Source organism: Mauremys reevesii, linkage group 13, assembly GCF_016161935.1.
Source record: "Mauremys reevesii isolate NIE-2019 linkage group 13, ASM1616193v1, whole genome shotgun sequence".
Classification (NCBI taxonomy): Eukaryota; Metazoa; Chordata; order Testudines; family Geoemydidae; genus Mauremys; species Mauremys reevesii.
In genome coordinates this window covers 1,744,714-1,757,099 of record NC_052635.1, presented here as the reverse complement: position 1 = coordinate 1,757,099, position 12,386 = coordinate 1,744,714, and the positions used below count along the sequence as shown (strand labels likewise).

At 66.3% G+C, this 12,386-nt stretch overlaps 1 protein-coding gene across 1 annotated transcript; it reads left to right on the top strand.

Moving 5' to 3' along the window:
* The first annotated feature begins 4,357 nt into the window (after nt 1–4,357).
* Nucleotides 4,358–11,350, top strand: DAD1 (defender against cell death 1). The gene is made up of 3 exons (XM_039497339.1): nt 4,358–4,611; nt 8,029–8,175; nt 11,174–11,350. Exons 1-2 carry the CDS (start codon nt 4,380–4,382, stop codon nt 8,157–8,159), a joined length of 363 nt encoding a protein of 120 aa, XP_039353273.1. The 5' UTR covers nt 4,358–4,379; the 3' UTR covers nt 8,160–8,175; nt 11,174–11,350.
* The last annotated feature ends 1,036 nt before the right edge of the window (nt 11,351–12,386 follow it).

Below are 12,386 nucleotides of genomic sequence, written 5' to 3'. Positions count from 1 at the left end.
TTTATGAATGGGAGAGGGCGGGCTGCGTGTCCGGGTTATGTAACTGGAGGGTGGGGCGGGGCCGGGCCGCTGCCGACCCCGGGGAGGGCAGGGCGGGGCGGGGTGGTGGCACTGTCGGGGGAGGGCGGCTCTACTGGGCCCCGGACCCCGGATAGTCTTAGGGTGCAGCCGGCAGTACGGGGGGCGCGGCTCTACGGGGGGGGCCTCCCTCCGGTCTTGGGGTGATAGGGCTGCAGAGTGACCTGCACCGGGGCACAGGGAGGGCACTGGAAAAAGGAGGGGTTATAGTGGGGGGCTCATGTGGGGGTGGTTTGGGGGGCACATGGGTTATAAAGGGGGGCTCATAGGGGGATGGTTTAGTGCGAGACACGTTATGATGGGGGCTCAGATGGGGGCGATTTGGGGGCACATGGGGTATAGCGGGGGCTCAGATGGGGTGATTTGGGGCACATGGGGTATAGTGGGGGCTCAGATGCGGTGATTTGGGGGCACATGGGGTATAGTGGGGAGCTCAGATGGGGTGATTTGGGGGCACATGGGGTCTAGTGGGGGCTCAGATGGGGTGATTTGGGGGCACATGGGGTATAGCGGGGGGCTCAGATGTGGGTTGTTTGGGGGCACATGGGGTGTAGTGGGGGCTCAGATGGGGTGATTTGGGGGCACATGGGGTGTAGCGGGTGGCTGAGATGGGGGTGATTTGGGGCACATGGGGTATAGCGGGGGCTCAGATGGGGTGATTTGGGGGCACATGGGGTGTAGCGGGGGCTCAGATGGGGTGATTTGGGGGCACATGGGGTGTAGCGGGGGCTGAGATGGGGTGATTTGGGGGCACATGGGGTATCGCGGGGGGCTCAGAGGTGGGTGGTTTGGGGGCACATGGGGTGTAGCGGGGGGCTCAGATGGGGGTGATTTGGGGACACATGGGGTGTAGCGGGGGGCTCAGATGGGGGTGATTTGGGGACACATGGGGTGTAGCGGGGGGCTCAGATGGGGGTGGTTGGGGGGCACATGGGGTGTAGCGGGGGCTCAATGGGGTGATTTGGGGACACATGAGGTGTAGCGGGGGCTCAATGGGGGTGATTTGGGGCACATGGGGTATAGCGGGGGCTCAGATGTGGTGATTTGGGGGCACATGGGGTATAGCGGGGGGCTCAGATGGGGGGTGATTTCGGGGGCACAGGGGGTATAGTGGGGCTCAGATGGGGGTGGTTTGGGGCACATGGGGTATAGCGGGGGCTCAGATGGGGGTGATTTGGGGCACATGGGGTATAGCGGGGGCTCAGATGGGGGTGGTTTGGGGGCACATGGGGTATAGCGGGGGCTCAATGGGGGTGATTTGGGGGCACATGGGGTAGCGGGGCTCAATGGGGGTGTTTTGGGGCCACATGGGGTATAGCGGGGTGCTCAGATGGGGGTGGTTGGGGGCACATGGGGTATAGAGGAGGCTCAGATGGGGTGATTTGGGGGCACATGGGGTGTAGCGGGGGCTCAATGGGGTGATTTGGGGACACATGGGGTGTAGCGGGGGGCTCAATGGGGGTGATTTGGGGCACATGGGGTATAGCGGGGGCTCAGATGGGGTGATTTGGGGGCACATGGGGTATAGAGGAGGCTCAGATGGGGGTGATTTGGGGCACATGGGGTATAGCGGGGGCTCAGATGGGGTGATTTGGGGGCACATGGGGTATAGCGGGGGGCTCAATGGGGGGTGATTTGGGGGCACATGGGGTGTAGCGGGGGCTCAATGGGGGTGATTTGGGGGCACATGGGGTATAGCGGGGGGCTCAGATGGGGGTGGTTGGGGGGCACATGGGGTATAGAGGAGGCTCAGATGGGGGTGATTTGGGGGCACATGGGGTATAGCGGGGGCTCAATGGGGGTGATTTGGGGCACATGGGGTGTAGCGGGGGCTCAGATGGGATGATTTGGGGGCACATGGGGTATAGCGGGGCTCAGATGGGGTGGTTGGGGGCACATGGGGTATAGCGGGGGCTCAATGGGGGTGGTTGGGGGCACATGGGGTATAGCGGGGGCTCAGATGGGGGTGGTTGGGGGGCACATGGGGTATAGAGGAGGCTCAGATGGGGGTGATTTGGGGGCACATGGGGTATAGCGGGGGCTCAGATGGGGTGGTTGGGGGCACATGGGGTATAGCGGGGGCTCAATGGGGGTGATTTGGGGGCACATGGGGTGTAGCGGGGCTCAGATGGGGGTGATTTGGGGGCACATGGGGTATAGCGGGGCTCAGATGGGATGATTTGGGGGCACATGGGGTATAGCGGGGGCTCAGATGGGGGTGGTTGGGGGCACATGGGGTATAGCGGAGGGCTCAATGGGGGTGGTTGGGGCACATGGGGTATAGCGGGGCTCAGATGGGGGTGGTTGGGGGCACATGGGGTATAGGAGGCTCAGATGGGGGTGATTTGGGGACACATGGGGTATAGCGGGGGGCTCAGATGGGGGTGGTTGGGGGGCACATGGGGTATAGCGGGGGCTCAATGGGGGTGGTTGGGGCACATGGGGTATAGCGGGGGCTCAGATGGGGTGATTTGGGGGCACATGGGGTATAGCGGGGGCTCAGATGGGGGTGCTTGGGGGACACATGGGGTGTAGCGGGGGGCTCAATGGGGGTGATTTGGGGGCACATGGGGTATAGCGGGGGGCTCAGATGGGGGTGGTTGGGGGCACATGGGGTATAGCGGGGGCTCAATGGGGGTGGTTGGGGGCACATGGGGTATAGCGGGGGCTCTGATGGGGTTGATTTGGGGCCACAGGGGGTTTAGCGGGGGGCTCAGATGGGGCGATTTGGGGGCACATGGGGTATAGCGGGGGCTCAGATGTGGGCGATTTGGGGCACATGGGGTATAGTGGGGGCTCAGATGGGGTGATTTGGGGCACATGGGGTATAGCGGGGCTCAGATGTGGGCGATTTGGGGGCACATGGGGTATAGCGGGGACTCAGATGGGGTGATTTGGGGCACATGGGGTATAGTGGGGGCTCAGATGGGGTGATTTGGGGGCACATGGGGTATAGCGGGGGCTCAGATGGGGGTGGTTTGGGGCACATGGGGTATAGCGGGGGCTCAGATGGGGTGGTTGGGGGCACATGGGGTATAGCGGGGGCTCAGATGGGGGTGGTTGGGGGCACATGGGGTATAGCGGGGGCTCAATGGGGTGGTTGGGGGCACATGGGGTATAGCGGGGGCTCAGATGGGGGTGATTTGGGGCACATGGGGTGTAGCGGGGGCTCAGATGGGGTGATTTGGGGGCACATGGGGTATAGCGGGGGCTCAGATGTGGGCGATTTGGGGGCACATGGGGTATAGCGGGGGCTCAATGGGGTGGTTGGGGGCACATGGGGTATAGCGGGGGCTCAGATGGGGGTGATTTGGGGGCACATGGGGTGTAGCGGGGGCTCAGATGGGGTGATTTGGGGGCACATGGGGTATAGCGGGGGCTCAGATGTGGGCGATTTGGGGCACATGGGGTATAGCGGGGACTCAGATGGGGTGATTTGGGGGCACATGGGGTATAGCGGGGGCTCAGATGGGGTGATTTGGGGCACATGGGGTATAGCGGGGGCTCAGATGGGGTGATTTGGGGGCACATGGGGTATAGCGGGGGCTCAGATGGGGTGGTTGGGGGCACATGGGGTATAGCGGGGGCTCAGATGGGGTGATTTGGGGGCACATGGGGTATAGCGGGGGCTCAGATGGGGTGATTTGGGGGCACATGGGGTATAGCGGGGGCTCAGATGGGGGTGATTTGGGGACACATGGGGTGTAGCGGGGGGCTCAGATGGGGGTGGTTGGGGGGCACATGGGGTACGCTGGAGAGCAGAGGGGTGTATGGGGCAATACTATAGGTGGGGGGCACACACGGGGATATAATATGGAGGGGGCTCAGGTGCCCGTATAGGTACGAAATGATTCCGGGGTCTCGGTCCTTTTTCCTCGTCCTCCTTCCTCAACCGCCTAATCTACCTAGCAACAGCCTAGCGCTGCATTCTGATTGGACCATGGAGACACACACGGAGTTGAAAAAGGAAGTTTCTACGCGTGCGCACATGAGGGACTTTGCTGTTGCTAGGTCGGCAGTGCGCATGCGAATGGCATTTTCATGGGCCTGGGTGTCCACAGTGCGCATGCCTCGTAAACATCAGAGTCGGCGCCCTATGGCGGTCACAGTAACACGCATGCGCTTTGAGTACAAATCCAGCTAGAAGTGCCCAATAGGCCTGCGCCGCTCTACTGAACGGCTCAATCACTGCGCCTGCGCAGTCGGCCATTTGCGTCCCTGCGCCTGCGCGCGGTACCCGGAAGTGCTCGGTGCGGTGCCGCAGGGGCTTCCGGCCAGCTCAGCTCGGCGCGGGTGGGGCCATGTCGGGCGCGGCGGGGTCCGGCGGGGGCTCGGTGGGCTCCGTGGTGCGGCGCTTCCTGGCCGAGTACAGCAGCGGCACCGCCAGCCGCCTCAAGGTGCTGGACGCGTATCTGCTCTACGTGCTGCTGAGCGGCGCGCTGCAGTTCGGCTACTGCCTGGGCGTGGGCACCTTCCCCTTCAACTCCTTCCTCAGCGGCTTCATCTCGGCCGTGGGCAGCTTCATCCTGGGCGGTGAGTGACGGGCCGGCCTCCGGTTCCCCCGGCAACGCCATCCCATAGTGACCCCCCCTCCGGTTCCCCTGGCAACGCCATCCCATAGTGCCCCCTCCGGTTCCCCCGGCAACGCCATCCCCATAGTAACCCCCGCCTTCTCCCCTGGGCGTGGGCACCTTCCCCTTCAACTCCTTCCTCAGCGGCTTCATCTCGGCCGTGGGCAGCTTCATCCTGGGCGGTGAGTGACGGGCCGCGCCCCGGTTCCCCCGGCAACGCCATCCCATAGTGACCCCCCTCTGGTTCCCCTGGCAACGCCATCCCCTAGTAACCTCCGTCCCGGCAACGCCATCCCCTAGTGACCCCCCCTCCGGTTCCCCCGGCAACGCCATCCCCTAGTGACCCCCCCTCCGGTTCCCCCGGCAACGCCATCCCCTAGTGACCCCCCCCTCCGGTTCCCCCGGCAACGCCATCCCCTATTGACCCCCCTCTGGTTCCCCCGGGCAACGCCATCCCCTAGTGACCCCCCTCCGGTTCCCCCGGCAACGCCATCCCATAGTAACCTCCGCCCGGGCAACGCCATCCCCTAGTGACCCCCCCTCTGGTTCCCCCGGCAACGCCATCCCCTAGTAACCCTCCAGTTCCCCTGGCAACGCCATCCCCTAGTGACCCCTCCGGTTCCCTGGCAACGCCATCCCCATAGTACCCCGCCTTCTCCTGGTCGTGGGCACCTTCCTTCAACTCCTTCCTCAGCGGCTTCATCTCGGCCGTGGGCAGCTTCATCCTGGGCGGTGAGTGACGGGCGCCCGGCCTGCGGGCAACGCCATCCCCTAGTGACCTCCGCCCCGGCAACGCCCTCCCCCTGTCATCCTCCGGTTCCCCGGCAACGCCATCCCCTAGTGACCCCTCCGGTTCCCGGCAACGCCATCCCATAGTGACCCCCTCCAGTTCCCCCGGCAACGCCATCCCCTAGTGACCCCCCCTCCGGTTCCCCTGGCAACGCCATCCCCATAGTAACCCCCGCCTTCTCCCCTGGCCTTGGGCACCTTCCCCTTCAACTCCTTCCTCAGCGGCTTCATCTCGGCCGTGGGCAGCTTCATCCTGGGCGGTGAGTGACGGGCCGCGCCCGGCCTGCGGGGCAACGCCATCCCCTAGTGACCTCCGCCCCGGCAACGCCATCCCCATGTCATCCCCCCCTCCGGTTCCCCCGGCAACGCCATCCCATAGTGACCTCTCCCCGGCAACGCCATCCCATAGTAACCCCCGCCTTCTCCCCTGGGCGTGGGCACCTTCCCCTTCAACTCCTTCCTCAGCGGCTTCATCTCGGCCGTGGGCAGCTTCATCCTGGGCGGTGAGTGACGGGCCGGCCTCTGGTTCCCCCGGCAACGCCATCCCCTAGTGACCCCCCTCCAGTTCCCCTGGCAACGCCATCCCATAGTGCCCCCCTCCGGTTCCCCCGGCAACGCCATCCCATAGTGACCCCCCTCCGGTTCCCCCGGCAACGCCATCCCCATAGTAACCCCCGCCTTCTCCCCTGGCCTTGGGCACCTTCCCCTTCAACTCCTTCCTCAGCGGCTTCATCTCGGCCGTGGGCAGCTTCATCCTGGGCGGTGAGTGACGGGCCGGCCTCTGGTTCCCCCGGCAACGCCATCCCCTAGTGACCCCCCTCCGGTTCCCCCGGCAACGCCATCCCATAGTAACCCCCGCCTTCTCCCCTGGCCTTGGGCACCTTCCCCTTCAACTCGTTCCTCAGCGGCTTCATCTCGGCCGTGGGCAGCTTCATCCTGGGCGGTGAGTGACGGGCCGGCCTCCGGTTCCCCCGGCAACGCCATCCCATAGTGACCCTCCCTCCGGTTCCCCCGGCAACGCCATCCCATAGTGACCCTCCCTCCGGTTCCCCCGGCAACGCCATCCCATAGTAACCTCCGCCCCGGCAACGCCATCCCATAGTGACCCCCCTCCGGTTCCCCCGGCAACGCCATCCCATAGTAACCCCTTTCTGATCTTACGGGGGTTCACCCAGGCCAGTAAGGAGTCGTGTCACTGCCTGCCCTGGGTGCTTCTGTGCAGCTTCGGCTCAGGGCCCTGACACCGGCAGCCTGTGCCCAGCGCACTGGCCTCCCACCAGCCTGGTCGCTGCTCCCCCGGCCTCCCACCAGCCTGGTCGCTGCTCCCCCGGCCTCCCACCAGCCTGGTCGCTGCTCCCCCGGCCTCCCACCAGCCTGGTCGCTGCTCCCCCGGCCTCCCACCAGCCTGGTCGCTGCTCCCCCGGCGACACCAGCAGCCTGTGCCCAGCGCACTGGCCTCCCCCGGCCTCCCACCAGCCTGGTCGCTGCTCCCCCGGCCTCCCACCAGCCTGGTCGCTGCTCCCCCGGCGACACCAGCAGCCCGTGCCCAGCGCACTGGCCTCCCCCGGCCTTATACCAGCCTGGTCGCTGCTCGCCGGGCGACACCAGCCTGGTCGCTGCTCCCCCGGCCTCCCACCAGCCTGGTCGCTGCTCGCCAGGCGACACCGGCAGCCCGTGCCCAGCGCACTGGCCTCCCCCGGCCTTATACCAGCCTGGTCGCTGCTCGCCGGGCGACACCAGCCTGGTCGCTGCTCGCCGGGCGACACCAGCACCCCTTGCAGTCCCGCCGCTCCCTCTCCCGGGACCCTCACACAAATTACATTCGCCGCCTCCAAACAGACAGAGCCCACGCCAGCCTGGGAGTGTAGCTGAAGACCTTCACTTCAGTTTATCAGACATCGCTAAGATGGTTTGTAGTCAAACAAAAACAAGTGTATTGACCAAGAACGTGGGTTTAGCTGATTGCAAGTGAAAGAGGCAGGGAAGGTTACAAATAAAACAAACAAAACCCACTTTGTAATGACTGAAACGTGATTGTAGCACGGGAGAGACAAGGTAAGTGACGCAGTAGCTTTCATTGGACCAACTTCCACTAGCAACGGAGACAAGCTTTGAGCCGTGCCCGGAGCTTTGTCCCAGACCGGAAGAAGAGCTCTCCATAAGCTCAGAAGTGTCTCTCTTGCTAACAAAAGTTGGTCCAATAAAAGATTCCCTCGCCCACCTCGTCTCTTTGATATCCCGGGCCCGACACGGCTGCAACAACGCCGTGTATAATCTTTGCACAGTTTCCCTAGGTAAAAGAATGGGTGTTTACCGGTCTGGACGGCTTGATTCCTGGCAGAACACACTGACAGCACGTTTATACCTGTGGGAACAAAGCTAACACGCAGCAGCCCAGTGAGCACACAGGGCGCTCAGACTGCACCCCGGGACCCTTTGTGGCTCTCAAAACACCGTAAACTTTGGGGTCACATGGGGGAGGAGCAGAGAGACACTTGCATCATCCTTCACTTGAGGGGAGACAGAAACCAAGCGCCCCGGGCTCTGGCTGGAGCTTGGCTGAAGAGTGCTCTCTCCTCCCGTTCCCTAGTGTGCCTGAGGATCCAGATCAATCCACAGAACAAAGGCGACTTCCAGGGCATCTCTCCAGAACGGGCCTTCGCCGACTTCCTCTTCGCCAGCACCATCCTGCACCTCGTCGTCATCAACTTCGTGGGCTGAGCCGGGGGACCATTAGGTACGGCTCAGGGGTGGGGGCCAGTCTGTTGGCCGTGGCGGCTGAAACTTCTGTGGGCTGGAAGAGAGCTGGCACTAGAACCCACAGTCCTTGATACCCGGCCCCGCTCCCCTCCCCGAGCCGGGATAGGGCCCAGGAGTCCTGACACCCGGCCCCCCTGCTGGGCCCTGCTCCCCTCCCCGAGCCGGGATAAGACCCAGGAGCCCTGAGACCCGGCCCCCCTGCTGGGCCCCACTCCCCTCCCCGAGCTGGGATAGGACCCAGGAGCCCTGACACCCGGCCCCCCTGCTGGGCCCCGCTCCCTCCCTGAGCCGGGATAGGGCCCAGGAGTCCTGACACCCGGCCCCCCTGCTGGGCCCCGCTCCCCTCCCCGAGCCGGGATAGGGCCCAGGAGTCCTGACACCCGGCCCCCCTGCTGGGCCCCGCTTCCCCCCCCCGAGCCGGGATAGGACCCAGGAGTCCTGACACCCGGCCCCTCTGCAGGGCCCCGCTACCCTCCCCGAGCCGGGATAGGGCCCCGGAGGCCGGACACCCGGCCCCCCTGCTGGGCCCCCCTCCCGCCCGGCGCCGGGATAGGGCCCAGGAGTCCTGACACCCGGCCCCTCTGCTGGGCCCCGCTCCCCTCCCCGAGCCGGGATAGGGCCCAGGAGTCCTGACACCCGGCCCCCCTGCTGGGCCCCGCTCCCCTCCCCGAGCCGGGATAAGACCCAGGAGTCCTGACACCCGGCCCCCCTGCTGGGCCCCACTCCCCTCCCCGAGCCGGGATAGGGCCCAGGAGCCCTGACACCCGGCCCCCCTGCTGGGCCCCGCTCCCCTCCCCGAGCCGGGATAGGACCCAGGAGTCCTGACACCCGGCCCCTCTGCTGGGCCCCGCTCCCCTCCCCGAGCCGGGATAGGGCCCAGGAGTCCTGACACCCGGCCCCCCTGCTGGGCCCGGTTCCCCTCCCCGAGCCGGGATAGGGCCCAGGAGCCCTGACACCCGGCCCCTCTGCTGGGCCCCGCTCCCCTCTCCGAGCCGGGATAGGGCCCAGGAGCCCTGACACCCGGCCCCTCTGCTGGGCCCCGCTCCCCTCCCCGAGCCGGGATAGGGCCCAGGAGTCCTGACACCCGGCCCCCCTGCTGGGCCCCGCTCCCCTCCCCGAGCCGGGATAGGGCCCAGGAGGCCTGACACCCGGCCCCCCTGCTGGGCCCCGCTCCTCCCGAGCCGGGATAGGGCCCAAGAGTCCTGACACCCGGCCCCCCTGCTGGGCCCCGCTCCCCTCCCCGAGCCGGGATAAGACCCAGGAGCCCTGACACCCGGACCCTCTGCTGGGCCCCGCTCCCCTCCCTGTGCCGGGATAGGGCCCAGGAGCCCTGAGACCCGGCCCCTCTGCTGGGCCCCGCTCCCCTCCCCGAGCCGGGATAGGACCCAGGAGCCCTGAGACCCGGCCCCTCTGCTGGGCCCCCCTCTCCGAGCCGGGACCGGACCCAGGAGTCCTGACGCCCAGCCCCTCTGCTGGGCCCCGCTCCCCTCTCCGAGCCGGGATAGGACCCAGGAGTCCTGACGCCCGGCCCCTCTGCTGGGCCCCACTCCCCTCCCTGAGCCGGGATAGGGCCCAGGAGCCCTGACACCCGGCCCCTCTGCTGGGCCCCCCCGAGCCGGGATAGGACCCAGGAGCCCTGACACCCGGCCCCTCTGCTGGGCCCCACTCCCCTCCCTGAGCCGGGATAGGGCCCAGGAGCCCTGACACCCGGCCCCTCTGCTGGGCCCCCCCGAGCCGGGATAGGACCCAGGAGCCCTGACACCCGGCCCCTCTGCTGGGCCCCCCCGAGCCGGGATAGGACCCAGGAGCCCTGACACCCGGCCCCTCTGCTGGGCCCCACTCCCCTCCCCGAGCCACGATAGGGCCCAGGAGCCCTGAGACCCGGCCCCTCTGCTGGGCCCCGCTCCCCTCCCCGAGCCGGGATAGGACCCAGGAGCCCTGACACCCGGCCCCTCTGCTGGGCCCCACTGCCCTCCCCGAGCCGGGATAGGACCCAGGAGTCCTGACGCCCGGCCCCTCTGCTGGGCCCCGCTCCCCTCCCCGAGCCGGGATAGGACCCAGGAGTCCTGACGCCCGGCCCCTCTGCTGGGCCCCGCTCCCCTCCCCGAGCCGGGATAGGACCCAGGAGTCCTGACACCCGGCCCCTCTGCTGGGCCCCACTCCCCTCCCCGAGCCGGGATAGGGCCCAGGAGCCCTGAGACCCGGCCCCTCTGCTGGGCCCCGCTCCCTCTCCGAGCCGGGATAGGGCCCAGGAGCCCTGACACCCGGCCCCTCTGCTGTAACCCACTGGGCCCCCCGCTCCCCTCCCCAAGCTGGGACAGAACCCACGGGTCCTGACTCCAAGACCCCCACTGCTCATCGTGCTGCCTGAGGCTGACATGCCCTGTGAACTCTGTCAGTAGCAAACAGGATTTCTGGAGACGTCTTTCCTCTTGGCTGCTGTGAGGCAGAGGGAACAGGGAGCCGAGGTTCTGGCCCAGGCCGAGAGGGGGTTAACCCTGGTGTAGGGCACCTGGAGGAGGCTGAGCTGGAGGCCAAGGCGTGTTTGGAGTTTGGGGTTACAGACCTGGAGATGTGTATGATCTACAGCAGAGGTTCTCAGACGGGGGTCAGGACCCCTTCGAGCCAGGCTGGGCAGGGACGTTGGCCCTGGCCTCTGCTTGCCAGAAGGTGGGAATGGGCGACGGGGGGTGGGTCACTTGATTCCCTGGTCGGTTCCTTCCCTCTGGGGCCCCTGGCACTGGCGGCTGGCGGCAGACAGGACACTGCGCTGACCCAGGATGGCTGGACTTTGGGGCGATGGAGGAGGTTGGACCACGGCTCTGAGAGGGAAGGAATTTGAGGAGATGGGGGTCATGGGACCTGGCTGTGAGCTCTGGGGTCGGGCCATGGGAGAGCTGTGTAATTTGGGGGATCCCCCCATCTTCCCCTGCAGTGAGTCCAGATAACCTTGTGCCCCCCCTGTCTCCCTGCAGCTCCTGACTCCCTCTTGTGCTCGGCTGCTGCCATGCCCGGGGACAGGTGTGCCAGCCCCCCCTGGACGTGGGTCCTGCCCCCTGGGGAAGGGCTGCAGCAGTGCCTCGTGAGAAGATGCCAGCCTCTTCCCCACACCGCCTGTGACCCCCGCCCCCAATAAACCCCTTTGTTCTGGGGCTCTGTGACTGGCGCTTCTGTGCTGGAGGGGGGGGCTCCTTGGCTCTCCTCTCACCAGCCCCACCCCCCTCTCCCCAGCAGCCACTTCTCTGCCTGACCCAGTTTCGGGGGGGAGCAGGAAGCAGGTTGCCATGGAGACCCAGAGCCCATGCCCACCCCCCACCTCCGGCTCTTATCGCATGGAAACCATCGCTCTGTGGCCCAGGGCCCGCAGCTGCTGGGGGGGAGAGGGGGCTGTGGAAAGTTTGGGTTGAGACGGCACTGGGGGGGCGGAAGAGCGGGGGCTTGTTTCTATTTTTGGGTCTTCCAGGCAAACGCTCTCCCAGCTGTTTGTGTGTGTGCTTTCCCCCCCGACCAGCCGCAGGGGGCAAGGCCCTGTGCCCCTATTCCCCACACGCCCTGCCCTGCGGAGTGAACCCCCTGGGACCCCAGCGCCTCCTCGTGCCACCCTGGGGCCAGCTGTGCCCCCTCCTGTGTGTAGCACAGCGCCCCCGACTCTGCTCTGGGGCATTGGGGAGCGCCCCCCACCCCTCTCTCCTCATGCCACCACGGGTGAGGGCGGCTTCTGGCCCCTGCTGATCGGCTGAGAGCTCCCAACGGACCAGCTGGGCTGGGCTTCACCACCCATTGACCCTCTTCTGTCGCCCGAGGCTGGCTGGGGAGGGCAAGCTGCTTCCTCTGGGGAGGAGCTCCTCTTTGGGCTGGGCATGGGACAGCGGGAGTGTAGAGGGGGGATATTAGACCGGGTGTGGGCAAACTTTATGGCCCGAGGGCCACATCTAGATATGGAAATTGTATGGTGGGCCGTGAATGCTCATGACATTGGGGTTGGGGTGTGGGAGGGCCAGAAATGAGTTCAGGGTGCAGGAGGGGGTCTGGAGTGGGGTGCAGGCTCTGGCTGGGGATGAGTGGTTTGGTGGGGGTTCTGGGTGTAGGTGGGGTTCAGAGGTTGGGAGGGGGTCTGGGCTGGGGTGGCGGAGTGGGGTGCAGGCTCTGGGGCTCCGGCTGGGGATGAGTGGTTTGGGGGGGTTGTGG

What these genes read in the sequence shown, in the direction of transcription:
- DAD1 (XM_039497339.1), top strand. Translation starts at nt 4,380, where the DNA reads ATGTCGGGCGCGGCGGGGTCCGGCGGGGGCTCGGTGGGCTCCGTGGTG. An exon ending in GGGCAGCTTCATCCTGGGCG is followed by an intron (nt 4,612 to 8,028) that starts GTGAGTGACGGG and finishes CCCGTTCCCTAG; the next exon opens with TGTGCCTGAGGATCCAGATC.